Source organism: Octopus bimaculoides, chromosome 19 (genome assembly GCF_046866305.1).
Source record: "Octopus bimaculoides isolate indiv1 chromosome 19, ASM4686630v1, whole genome shotgun sequence".
NCBI lineage: Eukaryota > Metazoa > Mollusca > Cephalopoda > Octopoda > Octopodidae > Octopus > Octopus bimaculoides.
Genome location: NC_142946.1, coordinates 2436152 through 2453217, shown reverse-complemented (window position 1 = coordinate 2453217; position 17066 = coordinate 2436152). Strand labels below are relative to the sequence as shown.

Genomic DNA, 17066 nt, shown 5'->3' with positions numbered 1-17066 from the left:
TCTTGTGCCTCCTTTTCTCTCACTCTCCGCTTCTCTTCCCCCTCAACAGCCTCATCTTTTTCTTCAGCTTTCCCCCTCTGATGTATCCCCATGAATCCCCCACACCCTGTTTTCCTTCAATGACTCTCACAGCATCTCTCTCTACTCTTGGCTATTGCTTTCTTCCTTTCTCTTTTCCTTTTCCCCATCTGTTCTCTTACTCACCCTCTTCTAATATTGGATTGCTCTAGATACCCTCCTCACACAACCCAACATATCACCATTCAGCTCAGTCTTTCTCTTTTTTTTTTCTCTTCTATAATCCCTGTCACTAATCCCTCCCCTTTCATCTTCTGCGCCATACCTCTCCATCCTCCCTTCTTACTAACCATTCCTCTACCTTGAATGATAGCCCACACTCTCTTGTATCTTCTCTCAGTTACAGGGGCTACTTTAGGCCCTCAGCCTTGCAAGTTATGAAGCAATCACTTTATTAGTGTCACAGAAAAAAAACATCAAGTACACTATAAAGTGGTTGGCAGAAGGAAAGGCACCCAGCTGTAGAAACCATACAAAGGCAGAGACTGGAGTGCGATGCAGTACTGTAAGTCACCAGAGCCTGTGAAACCATCCAGCTTTCGCCAGCCTGGAAGCGGGACATCACATGGTTATTCTTTCAGTCATTTTTTTTTTTTTGCTTCAGTCATTTGACTGCAGTGATGCTGGAACACTGCCTTGAAGGGTTTTAGATGAAGAGATCGACCCCCAGGACTTATTCTTTGTAAGCCTAGTACTTATTTTATCAGTCTCTTTTGCTGAACCACTAAGTTACAGAGACATAAACACACACATATATGTGTATATATTTATGTGTGTCTGCATTTGTCCCCCTGCCATCGCCTGACAACTGATGCTGGTGTGTTTATGTCCCCGTAACTTAGTGATTCGGCAAAAGAATAAGAATAAAGGTGGCATCATCTTTCTTGCAGTCGAAAAGGGAAGTGCTGCTCTTTTGTGTCAGCCAGACCAAGGGGCAGCACCCGCTTTTGATCAAGACCAGCACTTGCCTTTCGGCCGCAAGAAAGCCGATGCCACCTTTATCCTTTCTAGTCAGCACCGTGCATTCCTCACTCTTTCACTCTCTACTGACTGACAACCTTTTTCTACACTATCAACAGACCTACCACTATATTAGTATATAGTTAACGTGTTTTCAGGTGACATGTTTATGGTAGCCAGACTGGAAAACCGCCAAACAGCATAGCAACAGATATAAGACAATGTGATAAAGTTCTTATGGACGCCGAGTTCTCAGGTAAAACGTAACTGACTACATTTGTCGCTAATTTTCTATTCAAATTAATTTTGCTGTCTACACACAATTTAATGGGAACACCTTTCCGGGTTTATTTAAGAAAACACAATTAATAATAAACAATGTTAATTGTTCAGTGGAGGGCGCAGGAAAACAAAATTGCTAGTGCTCTATACGAATACCAAACGTGAATTTAGCTGAGCTTCAGATTCTACCCGCTCCTGTACTCGATGCTAAGATCGCGTCCCGGTTTCAATGCCTACCCGAACATATTTCACTTTATTTGACTTGCTAATATTCCATTTGAGAATGACACGGACGTCATATCGTTCTTTTCCTTCCCAAAAGTATTAGTATTGTGTACTTTAATAAAGAAAAACTAATATTTTCCTGTCTGCGCGAGATGCCTGGCTCATTTCTCGTGAAAGAGTTCACCTTTTTTTTTTTCTTTTTCCGGCTTTTGATTTATTATTCATCATTCAATGAGTATAGTATGTGTTGCTAACGGATTAATAAATATTCTGTCACTCTGGTTGCCAAGTGTTTTTAGGCAACAAAAACATTAACAGCTCGTTCATCTCTAACTTTACGGACATCTAAATATACGTAACAATTTTGCATTTCCATCAAATACAGAGAAACTCAGGTAATGAAAGGAATTTTTGAAGTTATGTCCAATCATTTTACTGATGATAAAATATCGAGCGATAATAATTATTTAGAGTGGTGAACTTCGGTTTAGACGAGCTGAGCTCTGGTCAAGCATATGACGAAAGGTGTTCCACCCGTAATAATACCACCCTTTTGTATATATAGATAAAACTAATGTGTCGTTTTACGAGGTTTTGAGGTAATATGTCCCTACAACGGTTATTTCTTCTAGGTCGATGGCTCCTCGTTTTCTTCTGTCAACTTGATACCATAAAATCAGCTGAAACAATTTGATATGGTACTTACAGCCACGTTTATTACCCTTATAAAATAAATGTAAACTGGTGATGGCACAAAGTCCTGTTAGCGAGAATGTTCTCTTTCAAGGAGCAAGTATCTACCTTGCTGTTCGACCAGCTAGAAATAACAGCCAAATCTCAACTTACCGTTTTGAATATCGAGAGTACTTCTTTGATAAATTAGTCCTTCGTATTCTTAAAAGGGCAGGGCGATCTTACGGTGCGAGTCCTAAATATCGGCCTTTTCTGTAAAAAGTGTCTTCGGCGACTTTTACCAAAGATCGGCCTTTTCCGTAACACCCGCACGATCTTCACTACGGTGTTAGGGTTAGGGTTTTAGTGTCAGGCTTAGGGTTAGGGTTAGTGACGGAATTCCATAACCCAATCCCTAACCCTAAACCCTTCAAAAGAAATCGCGCTCTCTGTATCTCTTTCGCTTTTATGACGTCGTTTCCCTGTTTCTCTCCAACACTTTTTACGGAAAAGGGCGACCTTTGGTAAAGATCGCCGAAGACACTTTTTACGGAAAAGGCCGATATTTTGGACTCGTACCGTAAGATCGCCAAAGGCAGAATGGTTTCAACTGGGCTACGGCTACTTAACAGCATTAAAACCCCGATTTCACTTCAAACGAAGCAAAGCACTGGGTCCTATCGAAAGAAAACCACAGCACGAAAATTAGCATCGGAATCCCCAGTTGACTGTCCAGTATACCCAAACGCTTAAACAACACAGCCATAGGTGTTACTACTCAGACGGTGACTGTTTTTATTGAGACATGTTGACAATAGGTTTTCCATTAAAGCTTTCATGTCATTCCGCGTTCTGTGGGCGATCATGGAGTATGGCGTGCCATTTACACTTTCGCAAACTTAAGAGTCTCTTGCATTTTTGAAATTGATAAATAATATCAATGATAATAATGCTCAGCTCTAGCAATATCAATCATTAATAAATGTAACAATATTGTTATAGCAATAATAATTTAAAACAAATGAAGGATATATTGCACGTTGAGCAAAGAGAATTTTTGGCTAAAGATCGGCCACCACCAGACTCATATGCATGATTTTCAGTAAATCAAAATGCTTTTATATTATGGAATCCACGCATTAAATTAGCCACCACGAGTGCTCCTGAACAATACAAAAGCTTCATTCTGTGGCCAAAATCGTTAGCACGCTGGACGAAATTCTTAGCAGTATTTCGCTACGTTGTGAGTTCAAATTCCGCCGAGTTCGACTTTGCTTTTTATCCTTTTGGGGTCGATTAAATAAGCACCAGTTACACACTGGGGTCGATGTAATAGACTATCCTCCTCCCCCATATTTCAGGCTTTGTACCTATAATAGAAAGAATTATTAAGGGTAGACAATGTTTCTTTGTCTGGTAGCCTTAGCGAAAGAGGTTGTGTGGTGGACTAGATTGAAAGGGCTGAAGAGATAGCTTTCCTCTTTGGCCAAGCTCTCATCAACTTTTACAAATTTCATTTGAAAAGGAAAGTGAGGGGAGTGCTGCCTCCCAGCAATTTTGTTGAAAGGTGGGTGAATGTGACAAGAATGGTCCGAGTGAACAGGCCTACTCTAAACACGCGCCTGAAGACGCTGTGGAGAGGGCACTTGCCCTAGTGGTCAGAGCGGTCGTGGTTTTGTGGGGTTTCCACGAGCAGCCCTAGGAAGTCTCCTCTTCTGCGAAGTGTTTTATGTGACACCAACAGCAGGGAAGTTACCAAATAATTTACAAGACAAGACCCCTCAACTGAGAGAGGGGGTAGTATTTGTGCCAGATGAAAAGCGTAGGAGTGGGCCTAGGAACAGAAACAATCAGCTCATTTGATAATTAGCTCACCTAAATAACATGTTTTACATATTTTCATATGCTTACCATGAAGTAAAATTCAGAGATTTTTGTACCTTATATTTGACTAGGTGATTTAAGATCTGTAAATGTTCTTTTGTAGACATTTTCACAATTTCAAATCTAACCAGCGTATTGTGGTTATGACATAAAATGAATTCATTTCACGATTTAGATGAGGAGGCAGCTAAGATACAGAGAAAATGGCGTTCTTTTATGGTAAGTTTATATACTTTTTTTTATATATAATAACACTGAAATTTTTAAGTGTTGCAATAGAAGATGAACTAAAATTTTAGCAGTAATGTTTTATTTTGTAATAAGTGAGAACAAGTTGGATGAGGAATGCTTGGTGAAAAGAAAAGGTTCTGTGAGCTGACATAAGAAAGCAGTGCTAGAGTAAATGGATTGTCAAATCTTAAGACATTCGACTTCACAGATATGATAATGTAGGACCAAAATATGTAACTATTTATTATACTTAAGTGTTAAATTCATTAATACAGGTGTAATGCTGAATTTCTAGTATCTCTGGTATTTCCATTAGTCTAAGTCAAATTTCCATGGTGACATGCACCAGCCCGCAGCCTCCCACCTCATAGATATCCGCAACCTGCACTGGCACAGACATGTCCTCCTCCCCCAGCCTCTCATTTGATCCAGCATTTGTGGGCTGGAAGAGACACCGTGGCAAGCCCTGAACCAGATGGCTGGATGTGATTAAGGAAGATCTCCAGAAGTCCAACATCATCTTGGAGGATGCAGACAAACAGTCACAGGGTTGCCAGCGATGGAGTGCGTTGGTGGATCTGGTTAGTTCTACACACGATGATGCCTCTGGGACCACTTACCTAAGATGACCTCAGCCCCATTGAGCAAGGGCATGAGTGAGTGAGGGATTTTGAAATTGCAATTCATTAATATCTGCTATATTTTCAAAGTTAACTTCTACCTGATTGCGTTTACATAATGAAATATTATCTCAGCTGAAAGTTCAATTTAGCGTGTTGTTTAATATTTTAATTTTGACTTTTATATGTATCATTTTACTGATTAAAATCCCATTTTTATCGAATTTTAATGCTTTAGTTTGAGTCATTTGTTATTTCTAATCCTATAAAAGGATAAAAATACTAATAACGAACTGAAAACTAATAATCTATTTACTGTTTTGTTATTCAGGATAGGCAAATTTTTAAATACTATAAAGATTTAATAAATTTTAAAAATTGTGGAAATCCTGCTTTCATGCTCCACTGTATCAACCCTGTGGAAGCAGATTTATTGGATGCTGCATCAGGTAACAAAGTCCGATTCAGGTTAGGTGGTGTAAGTAAAATTATCTTTACTCTTGACATTTTTTAAATAAAATTTCCTATATTTTCACCAGTTCTCTATATCAAGGTGGTATTCCCTTTTTTGTTGTAAACCTGATGTGGAGTGAACTCCTCCGCACATGACTGTCAGTGAACTGGACGAGTCTTGCAAATAGATCAGCCAGTAGACAGTTGAGGTTGAGCTGAGAGTGTTAGTCGCGTTATTAACTTTGCGTTGAAGTATTGAATTGTTATTGTGCAAACAGTTAAGATAAACAACTCTTGTTACATTGCTTATTGTTATACGGTTATATTTGGTATTGTGATATATTGTTACACACAAAGGCAGTGAAGAGCTGGCAGAAACGTTAGCACGACGGGCGAAATGCTTAGTAGTATTTCGTCTACCGCTACTTTTCTGAGTTCAAATTCCGCTGAGGTCGACTTAGCCTTTCATCCTTTCGGAGTCGATTAAATAAGTACCAGTTATGCCCTGGGGTTGATGTAATCGACTTAATCCCTTTGTCTGTCCTTGTTTGTCCCCTCTAGTTTAGCCCCTTATGAGCAATAAAGAAATAAGAAACGTAAGTACGCCGGGCGAAATGCTTAGCGGTATTTTGTCTGTCTTTACATTCTGAGTTCAAATTCCACCGAGGTCGGCTTTACCTTTCATTCTTTCAAGGCCGATAAATTAAGTACCAGTTGCATACTGGGTCGATCTAATCGACTGCCCACCCCCCCAAAAAAAAATTTCAGGTCTTGTGCCTAGAGTAGACAAGGATATATTGTTACAAACACACACTCATCATATGCCATTACTGACAATATAAGAAAACTTTATTCAACAATCTAAATTTCCAGCTACATTCTTCATTTACGAAAATGAACCTGATTTTGAGATTTGTATTACATAGCCAGAAAAATTATACCAATTCCTTCAGCAAACAAATTTTCCAGTTGTGGGGTGTGTGTGTGTGTGTAAATATTTAATTGTAAGGAAACTGAATAAAGTGAAAGCATTGTTGCATCAGTTACGACGACGAGGGTTCGAGTTGATCCACTCAACGGAACAGCCTGCTCCTGAAATTAACGTGCAAGTGGCTGAGCACTCCACAGACATGTATACCTTTAACGTGGAGTATTTGTTTTTAAGTGGATACCGCATTAATGAAGTTGTTTTCTGAGAATGTTTATGATTTCTTCTGATGTTATTAATTGTTTTTTTAAATTTTATTTTATAGGGTTGTTTTCCTCCAAATATTTACTACAAGATATATACGGAAAGGAATATCATTGACCTCTGTGCTATCAGTCCAAAAAACTATTGTACCAACAAGATGAAATTACCTCTTGCACTACATTCTAACAATAAACAATATGACATTTTTCTTGCTCAAAATAACGGTATGGAATTGATGAAATGTTACTTATATATCGTACTTTTTCTCCCAATTAAAAATCAGTCCAAAGAATTTGATGTTGAAACATATTTAGTATGAATTAACAGTTAAAAATACCTAATCCTCTTACCAGAGCAGTGTAGTTCCTACAACAACTATTTCATGATATTCTAAAAGAAAATTTCATGTTGGAAAAAAAGTACAAATTAATGTTGATAATCTTGATAAAAGTAACATATCTCAGACAATTACTGAAGAGTTTTGTTTTAGCGTTGAAGGAATCTTAGTGTTTCTTTATTTTTTTTAGATATGAGCGACTGGTATCGGCGTACCGAAAATAATGGCTGGAGATTGGTGTCTGGTCAATTCCTTTGTCCTTACAAAAACGATCAGCTAACTTTGGAATCATCTCAAACAAAGTATTTATTTCACCCCAGTAAGGTAGATATGCTTGCCAATTTAAATTGAAAACAACTGATATTAAAATCAATATTTCTGATTCCTTTGTTTTCGTTCTCTTAGAATGTAGACATCTTACAAAAGTGTATCTTCATTGACTGACTTCAGCATAATTTTACATTAACCTTCCCATCATTGTTATAACCAACTTAGTCTTTTAATCTAACAATCGGGTGGATTTTGTTGCTTGTATTGTTATTATGTAAGAATGGATATTTAAACACCAATTATTGAATCTTATTCAGTGCTCGAGATATTTTACTGCATCTATTTTTTCTGAGTCTTACATTTCTTAGTCCAAATTTTTCCAGAACTGACTCCTGTTTAGATAAAATAAATTTCAAAAAGATTTTGCTATACATCCTATTTGGCAAACAACACCACATACTGGAACCCGAACAACCAACTTCACCTTAGATGTGAAAAAAGCACCAGCAGCTGAACAAAAATTCTTTGTGCATGGCACAAAAGATTGTGAAGCAGCTGACCTGGCTACATTGAGCTTAGGCTTGGGATTGCAATCACTATCACATGAGGCCACCACAGTCAACAGATACAGGATGACCACCACTAACACCAGCACAGGCATCACATTCATTCTTATTGAATTCCAGAGGTCTGTTGCACTTCAACAATAGAACAAAAAAACCTCTTTCTTGAGAGATCTTGCTGCATGCAATCAAGCTCGATGTATAGCACTCAGGGAAATATATCTTAGACTTGATATGGTGGATGCAAAAGTATACATACTGAAGTATGTTGTACTATGAACAGACAGAAAAGAAAGGAGTTACAATGAAATTGCAGTATACATCTGTGTGTGCTTTACACCCCAGGTCCTGCTGTCATATTTAAATCCAATCTGAACTTTCATAAAAGCAAACTAGAAATTGGTTCTGCAGCAAATTTTAAAATATGTGATTATTTGATGAATATCTTTGTAGTCTGTCTCCAATTTCAAGAAAAACCAAAAGCATTTTAATGGAAGACACTTATTAAAATGAAACTTTTTTAATGTAGCTCAAGAGAAAACAAAATGCTGAACAAAAGAAGAAATTACTTCAAATAGAATGGAAGAAAAAATTGTAAGTAAAATTTATACATAATATTTTTGCATCAGATATAAACTATTGACATAATTCTGATATTCTATTAATATTTTAATGTTCATTCAAACATGTCTTTGCCCTTGTGGTTGTAGTTAATTACAAGAAAAATAATTTCTTCTTAATATAATCACATTTCTTCATAAGAAATTTGAATTTGAAACTAAGAAAAATGTGTATGTATATATATATATATATATCGCCATGATCGACCGCTGGCCACTAAAGCTTTTTTTTATTCTCTCTCTGTTTATTTTCTCGTGTTCCTTTCTGTTGAAGAGCATAGGCTCGAAATGTAAAAGACTTTCTCACCTTCCCGAGCATTAAACTAATACACTCGTTTATTGTTTACACACCTGTCTTCATCTTTTGTTTTTTTTGTAAATTCCAACTATACACACACACACATACATACATACATTTCACCATGTACATATATTTTCCTGTTTTGATGCACCAATAATCATTACAGAAATAAATTGGTTGATATTACTTTTAAAGGTTTACCTGGTAACTAATGTTTTAATGAAAGCATCTATTTTAGGTACAGAGGTGACTTTGAGAAATTATCTTCCGAGGAAGACCACTGTGAAGTGAATAATTTGCTTGATTGGGTTGATGCATTGGATTTTGAAGAGTAAATTACTTCCTTATTTCTTATATTTACCTCGTCTTTTGACTATGATTTAAAATTTCTTCACAGGTTATTCGGTTCTCAAGTTAATTCTCTTCAGTAGAAGCCTTGGTCTTTACCACTTTGCCGTAACAGATTCCATTCTTTTGAATTAAGTCTGAATATTTCATTGCAGGGAAAGGTCAATATTGGGGGTTAATATGAGTTAGAAAAGGGCCAGAGGCCCACCGACAGGACACAAACCACAAAGCTATCACTTTCCAAGCAAACATGCTATAGAATGCCTACAATTCCTTTTCTCAAATTATGTTCTATAAATATCGGTTTCAAATTTTTGCACAAGGCCTGCAATTTGGGGTAAGGTGTAAGACAATTACATTGACCCCAGTGTTTGACTGGAACTTATTTTATCAACCCCGAAAGGATGAAAGGCAAACTAGACCTCAGTGGAATTTGAACTCAGAACACAAAAATGGATGAAATGCTGCTTAGCATTTTGCCTGGAGTGATAACAATTCTGCCATTTTACTACCTTAAGTTCTATAGATATTGGCTTCAAATTTTGGCACAAGGCCAGCAAGTTCGGGGGAGGGGATAAGTTGATTAAATCAACCCCAGGATTCAACTAGTACTTATTTTATCGACCCCAAAAGATGAAAGGCTATGTCCACCTCGTTGATGCTTGAACTCAGAACATAAACACACAACGCCATGAACCATTTTGCATTCTAACAATTCTGCCACTTGACAACCAAAAGTTCAATAAATTTTTATTGATTTTATATATATATATATGTGTGTGTGTGTGTGTGTGTGTGTGTGTGTGTGTGTGTGTGTGTGTGTGTGTGTGTGTGTGTGTGTGTGTGTGTATATATATATATATATATATATATATATATATATATATATATATATATATGTTGTACAAAACAATCGAGTACTCTTCACTCCAGTTATTACACTTTTCATTTCAGATATGTAAAAGATTGGAAGTTTATTGGTACAACAAAATCAAGCACAAGTATTTGTGGTAAGAATGTATTTGTAATTCATTTCATTAAACAGATTTTATTTGCAAGTTCATGGTTGTAAGGTATTAAGTTTTTGTAATTATTTCCATTTAACTTAAAATAGATAAAATTGAATTGCGAATCATTTGCCAAACAAATATGATTCTGGAATATTTATCTTTCTATTTCCTTCAAATAAATAACTTTAAACCTTAAAAAATGATATTATTATTGTGGTTGGTGATTCTTTGAGAACAGCTATCTCCATTGAGCAACTCATACATTCAGTGATATTGTGAAGGAGAACAGAAGTCGTTTTCTCTACTGTTGTTGACAACCAAGATCAATAGCACCAGTGCAACAGTCTCTACTGCTCTTGTGAGAGCATTCATTTCCTTAACTGTTCGATGAGTATCAATAACAGCACTCTTCTCTTCTGTTTTAATCTTTTCATTGTGATGTAGAAAGTTCTTAGTTGAATTATCAATTATCAATTACAATTAGAAAACAATCAACTTAATTTCTATTTTCAGAACTTGGTACAGCTTCAGTTGATAGTCATGTGATCGACAACAATGTTGTATAAATATATCAGTGACCTGCTGAAACAATAATGTACCAATAATGCAATAATAAAGTGAGTCATTTTTAATAACTTCTCATTCATTAAAATAAAGAATTTTTTCAATACTTTGAAGTTTCATTTGGTAAAAAAAAATATTGTGATTTAGTGTTCTGTTGCAGAGATAGTAGTTTCCAAATTTTTCTAATCAAATTGGAATTAAATGGCAACTATGGAAATACTTAACTGAATCAAGGATTTGGGATTATTGGATGATAAAACTAAAACTGGCAAGTATCATGAGATAAATACAAATTTCTATGGACAAAAATTCTTTGTTTAAGTTCAACATTTTATTCCACTAACTCAGATTTATAAGTTTAATTTCTTTATCTGTTTCAGTCATTAGACTGTGGCCATGTTGGAGCACCACCTCGAAGGACTTTTAGTTGAATGAATTGACCCCAGCACTTATTTTTTTCTTTTTTAAGCCTGGCACTTATTCTATTGGTCTCTTTTTGCCAAACCACTAAGTCACAGGGACATAAATGAACCAACACTGATTGTCAAGTGATGATAGGGAACAAACACAGACACACATATGACAGGCTTCTTCCAGTTTCCATCTACCAAATCCACCTTTGATCAGTCCAAGTCTATAGTAGAAGATACTTGATCAAGGTGCCACACAGTAGGACTGAACCTGGAACCATGTGATTGGGAAGTAAGCTTCTTACCACACAACCACCCCTGCAACTAATGGAGAAATTGCTTTTGGAATGATCTAAAATTCTTCCAATTGAAGTTTGCTTAAATAAAAGTTAATTAAGCATCTTAATTAGAAAATTCTATCCTATGAATTTGCATTATAAGATCCCGTTTTTTTGATAGTCAACTGGAGATGCAGGGGTCTATTTATATAACTTTGGAAAAAAATAGACATTTCTTTGTCAGCTTTATCTGTTTAGATACTTATACGAAACCACTTATGGATTAAAACACGTATATAGAGGGTTATACATTAGAATCTGTCCACTTCCTTCACAAACATGCATTGAGCACTTTAACACACACACACATAATGAAATATTAACTTTGTTAAGTGTAGAATTCCATTATGTCTGTTATATACCAACCTTAACATAATCCATTGTGAATATAAAGCAATGCAGTCTAAGGAACACTCCTAGACTTAGGAGGGAGTGTTTGGTATAAAGTAACATGGAAAATGTTAGAAAGTATTTCAGATTTCCTCCTCAAAAAACAAAAAAACAAAAGAACACATTTATATATATTATTGCATAAATATATTAAGCTAGATTTATTTGATGGAATAATCGTGTTGAGTGATATGTTGTTTGAGAGCCGGCATTGTTGTGATCTCCTTGTGACATACATGACACCTGAAATTAGAAAAATACATATTAAAGAACAAGAATAATATGCATGCTTAACAAAAAACAAAGACTATATTCAATGTAAATGTCCAAACTGTAAGTATTTTTAAAATTTTAATTAGTTAGAGATGGAGTAGTACCTATCATTTTAGGAGCTCCTCTCAGATCAGTAAGTTTGATTTTTAGTTTGAAATTCTACAGTGGACAACGGTGGCAGAAAGAGAATTACAAGAGTAGGAAGTCTAGAGCAGAGGACTCAAGAAAGTTTGTATAACAATTATTTGTAAATAGACAAATATATTCAGAGAATATGATTTAAAATTTGAATTAAAAAACAAACAAAACAAATAAAATTACTATTATACAACATTAGAATAACCTTAATTAATATCAAATAAATAGGATTTCTACTTAGGAATTGGAGTGTGTTAGACGTGAATTTACCTGAGATTTTCTTTCAGTAATTTCTGATTTAATGTTTCATCAACTGAGAGCTTGCCTTCTTTCTGAACTGTTTCGATAACCTCTAAAAATACATTTGAAAAACAGGATGAGATGAAAAATGCTGAGACCGAGGATGGAGACCAATTGTGAAAGAGGGGAGGCTACTTGAACCTTTAAAAGACAAATACGAGTTTCAGATTGTAGCAGGATTTAATATTTTGATGCAGAGTGGTGGGGAATAATAATGCCATACTCCAGCATGACCACAGTCTAACACACTTTGAAAACTTAATTCTATTAGATAGGGATTATTATTTTTGCACTACGTAATACTTTTAAACATAATTTACTCACTTGTTTTGTTGTTTTTTTTCTTTTTTTTTTTTGCTTTATTACATTTTTTGCGAATGCAAAGAAAAGCTATCTGTTTACATATAACTGAATCAGGATATTTTTAAGTAAGACATTACCTTTTAAAGTAATAAAATATTGATTTAGTACAATAAATATACTCACCCATTGAGTCTATGAAATAACTTGTTGTGAAAGAATTCCAATGTTTCTTAGTTTTTAAACATGGACTGCAAAAGTCTTCACTGATCACATGAAGATGGAGCTGGCTGGAAAAATGAAGTACAGTCATGAGTGGTACTTTTTTTTATTAACAATGTTTGTTATAGTTAAATATGAGACTAAATTGAGAAATTTCTTACATTTGTGTATTCAGACAGAAATAGAATAATAAATTATTACACCAAACAGAACTAATCTTTGAGTATTTATCAATGGGATTATCTTTATTTCATCTGCCAGGATATAGGATCATTGAAAATCACTTTTACAATATCTTGGGAACTTAAAACTTGTATGTTTGTTTTTCCATACTGGCATGGGTTGGATGGGTCATTACACTCTAAATCAGTTCTTATTTGGAGTCACTGACCTCAGAGGTCTTCTATGTCAAGATATACTCCAAGTTTTTGGCAACAGAGAGTATGTATTAAAATAACAGGAGTTTCAGATTTCACTGACACTATATTATGAGAAAAGTAGCTCAGAGTAGCTCATAGGAAATGTTTATTAGTTTGCTGGGATTGTGCCATTTTACATACTATTATTATAAAATACAATAAGCTATAAGCTTCAAAAAATTTAAAATAGAAATAAAAAAGTTTGATAGTACCATACCCCATGCTAGGGATGCTGTGGTATCCAATCTTAAACTTAAGATTTTCATCACTCCTGAAATAGACCAAATCAAGAAAATTATATTAGATCCCTTGATCAAATAAACTGATCAGTGAGGTGACACTCTTACTCCTGGGTTGAGTGGATAAAGGTGAGAAGGGTCACCAATTATATTAAAAAAAAATTGGGTGTACTAAAGGATCTCAGCTTTCCAAGCATAGAAAAATGGATGTAAAAAAATGAAAATTTAGTTTTCAGAGACATCATTCCTATTGTGCAGCCTTTTAAAATATTCTGAAATCACCTGTGAAATATTTAGTTTTCAGAGACATCATTCTTATATTCTGAAATCACCTGTGAAAATTGTACACAAATATTTATTTCCTTTGCTTATAAAATGTGGTATATTTAAAATTTCCATAATAAAGTGTCAATATATATTGTGTAATGCAAGTGGAATGTTGTCAAATTGGAAACAAGTTTCTGCAAAGGTGCAGCACTTAGCAGTTAGGGCGTTCAGTTCACACTCGTAAAGTGGTGAGTTCGATTCCCATCAATGTGTTGTGTCCTTGAGCAAGACACTTTATTTCACTTTGCTGCAGTCCACTCAGCTGGCAAAAATGAATTGTACCTGTCTTCCAAAGAGCCGACCTTGTCACATTCTGTATCACACTGAATCTCCCCGAGATCTAAGTTAAGGGTATTCATGTCTGTGGAGTACTCAATCACTTGCACGTTAATTAAACAAACAGGATTTTCCATTGATTGCACCAACTGAAACCCTCTTCATCATAATCGATGGAGTTCTTGGTTTAAGTTCCTGGTGAATGAAGTCAGTATCTCAATTTCAATTGAAGTTGCAGTTATACACAATTTATAAGGCTTTTGCTTTTATCAATATTTCCATATCTGTTTCTCTCTGGATTTATCTGGATAGCTCACTCATTCGTAGATTCCGATAATCATGGAAAGTCTCAAGTAAGTGACATTAAATCTTTAGGATTGATAAATATTAGTTTATTTCTTAATCATAATAAAATTAAGACTTACCTTTTGGCCATCTTACTTCCCATTTTATGCATATGTTTGAGAAGACTGACATGATCTTTGGTAACAGACTTCAAATTTGAAATCTTCATTTTTGGAAGAACTAGGAAATGATATTTAGCCTAGAAGGAAATAAAATGATGATAGAAACTAGCAAACCCATATATAAAAAAAAATGAAGAACCCCCCCCCCCCTAAAAATGTAGTTTTATTAATTATAGAAATGATTTCAGTCTTCCTAAAATAATTTTCGTGTAATGGTCCCCGAGAGTCCGTATAAGATTTTTGCGGGTCCACAACTACGCTTCAGACAGTGTAGATTTCAATTACGTCGTAGGATGTGGTGAAAAAACTATTCCAGGCATATGGCAAGGGGTTTCGGAAAATCCACTCATAACTTTCACAAAAATGGTTAATTTTCAATGAAATTTTCTATAAATACCTTTCAGAGTGTGTAAATTACGATTACATCGGAATTTTATGTGAAAAAAAAAAGGATTTGGTGGACTCGTACACATACATAAGACACTCGTCATATATATCTACAAAATGAAACTTGAAATTTCGAAAAAAATCGCGATGTGTCAGTATGTATGCCTGTGTTCTCACTATTTTTCTTTTCACATCGAAATCCGACATAAACGTAATTTATACACTCAGAAAAGTATTTGTAGAAAATCTCATTAAAAAATACCCATTTTTCTGAAACTTATGAGGAAACAAAGCCGACTCGGGTGAATTTTCCGAAACTCCTCTCTCCACTCCCGGAAAAAAAAATTTTCACAACAGATTCCGATTATATCGGAATCTACACTATCTGAAAAGTATTTGTGGAAATTTTCATAAATAAATATCCATTTTTCTGTAAGTCATTCGGCAAGAAACTCGGTGCGTGGCACAAATGAGTAGGAAGGCCAAATAATACCTTTGGGTATTTATCTTTTATAACTACAACCTGGTCGTCACTGTCTACACGTAACTCAGGGTTTTCCATGGAAGATAATAATCCCTGACTCCAATGACCAGGAAAACATTTCTTTTTCGCAACAGTCTCAGAATCTGTTGCATTCGATAGATGTTTGCCGGGAGCCGCCATTAAGACAACTTAGTAACGGTGATAATATAATTGATGTTCCCAACAGAAAAAAGTTCCAGCAACGTTCAGTGTCTTTGCTGAAAGCACCCGACATAGCAGTTTTCAGTGAGTTATAAATACTTGTCTGCAAGCCTTGTAAGGTTTGCTTGTAGGAAATATGTGTTTCTCGAATTTCTAAAGATCTGCAGACTATATACAATCATCATTATGTTTGAAATTAATAATATTCTCAAATGTTGGCACAAGGCCAGCAATTTTTATAAGAGCGGGTAAGTAGATTATATCGACTTTAATGTTCAAACTGGTACTTTTTAATCGACCCCTAAAGGATGAAAGGCAATGTCGACTTTGGCAGAATTTGAACTTAGGACATAAAACCAAACGAAATGCCGCTAAGTATTTTGCCTGATATGCTAACGATGCGGTAACCGCTTCTGCCTCAAATTAATATTAGCAGCAATGTAAAAGCGGCAAGCAGGCAGAATTGTAAGCATACAACATATGTAGTGGCATTTCTTCTACCTCTTTACATTCTGAGTTCAAATTCCGCCGAGATCGACTTTATACTTTCAGGGCCAATAAAATAAGTACCAGTTGAACACCGGGATTGATCTTACCCACTTGCCCGAAATTACTGGCCTTCTTCCAAAATTTGAAACTAATATTCATAGCAATGTAAGGCAGCGAGCTGTCAGAATCGTTGCACCCTTCAAGAGGAATGTGCCTCAGAGTTTGCCTTACTTAACAGCCATTCCGATAGAAGTGCAACTAAGGATGGCAACTTCGGATTCATTTCTTTGAAATTCGACGTCATCCGTGAGATGACGAAATTTCTCGTCACACACTCTTAGAAGGATGTTTTATGTAGTTCATGTATGGGAGATAGTGTTTGTCTTCAACAAATTCTGTCAGACCATTTCAAAAGAAACGGGTCGTAGTATTTCTTCCATTTTCTGACAATGGAAAGGAGACAACTAGATTTGATCCTCGCCTTTCTCAGCCACGGGAGGTAACTCCAGTTTCACTAACAGAATTCACTTCGCTTTTTAAAGACGTTGGGGTTAAAGCTAAATTCACGTAAGATATTGCAGATTGCATCAGAGAAACCCTTTGTCTGTCCTCTCTATGTTTAGCCCCTTGTGGGCAATAAAGAAATAAGAAACGTTAGCACACCAGAGGAAATGCTTAGCGGTATTTCGTCTGTCTTTACGTTCTGAGTTCAAACACATCAATCAAAGAAATCTTACAAACATCTTTGATTTCATTTCTGAAAAGCTTTCATTTATTTAATTAATTAATTAAAAAG

The 17066-nt window shown here is 35.5% G+C and overlaps 2 protein-coding genes across 5 annotated transcripts; one reads left to right on the top strand and one right to left on the bottom strand.

The window, feature by feature from the left end:
* The first annotated feature begins 1162 nt into the window (after positions 1 to 1162).
* Positions 1163 to 13193, top strand: LOC106880378 (protein MFI). Of its 4 annotated transcripts, XR_016245162.1 has the most exons (10): positions 1835 to 1940; positions 4205 to 4320; positions 5284 to 5430; positions 6659 to 6821; positions 7125 to 7258; positions 8297 to 8361; positions 8927 to 9019; positions 9991 to 10046; positions 10560 to 10663; positions 10991 to 13193. XR_016245162.1 is itself a non-coding variant. In XM_089366486.1 (9 exons), the coding sequence occupies exons 2-9, from the start codon at positions 4255 to 4257 to the stop codon at positions 10610 to 10612; spliced, it is 777 nt and encodes a 258-aa protein (XP_089222612.1). In that variant the 5' UTR covers positions 1163 to 1294; positions 4205 to 4254; the 3' UTR covers positions 10613 to 13193. The 4 variants fall into 4 exon arrangements, 3 of the variants coding, with proteins under 3 accessions (XP_089222612.1, XP_089222611.1, XP_089222613.1); XM_089366486.1 differs by lacking the exon at positions 1835 to 1940 and adding an exon at positions 1163 to 1294 and having other exon boundaries at positions 10560 to 13193; XM_089366485.1 differs by having other exon boundaries at positions 1264 to 1940; positions 10560 to 13193.
* Positions 11873 to 16771, bottom strand: LOC106880390 (aprataxin). Its single transcript, XM_014930302.3, has 6 exons — positions 15590 to 16771; positions 14668 to 14786; positions 13618 to 13671; positions 12946 to 13049; positions 12430 to 12511; positions 11873 to 11991 (listed from the first exon to the last, which is right to left on the bottom strand). The coding sequence occupies exons 1-6, from the start codon at positions 15758 to 15760 to the stop codon at positions 11910 to 11912; spliced, it is 612 nt and encodes a 203-aa protein (XP_014785788.2). The 5' UTR covers positions 15761 to 16771; the 3' UTR covers positions 11873 to 11909.
* Positions 16772 to 17066: the final 295 nt, after the last annotated feature.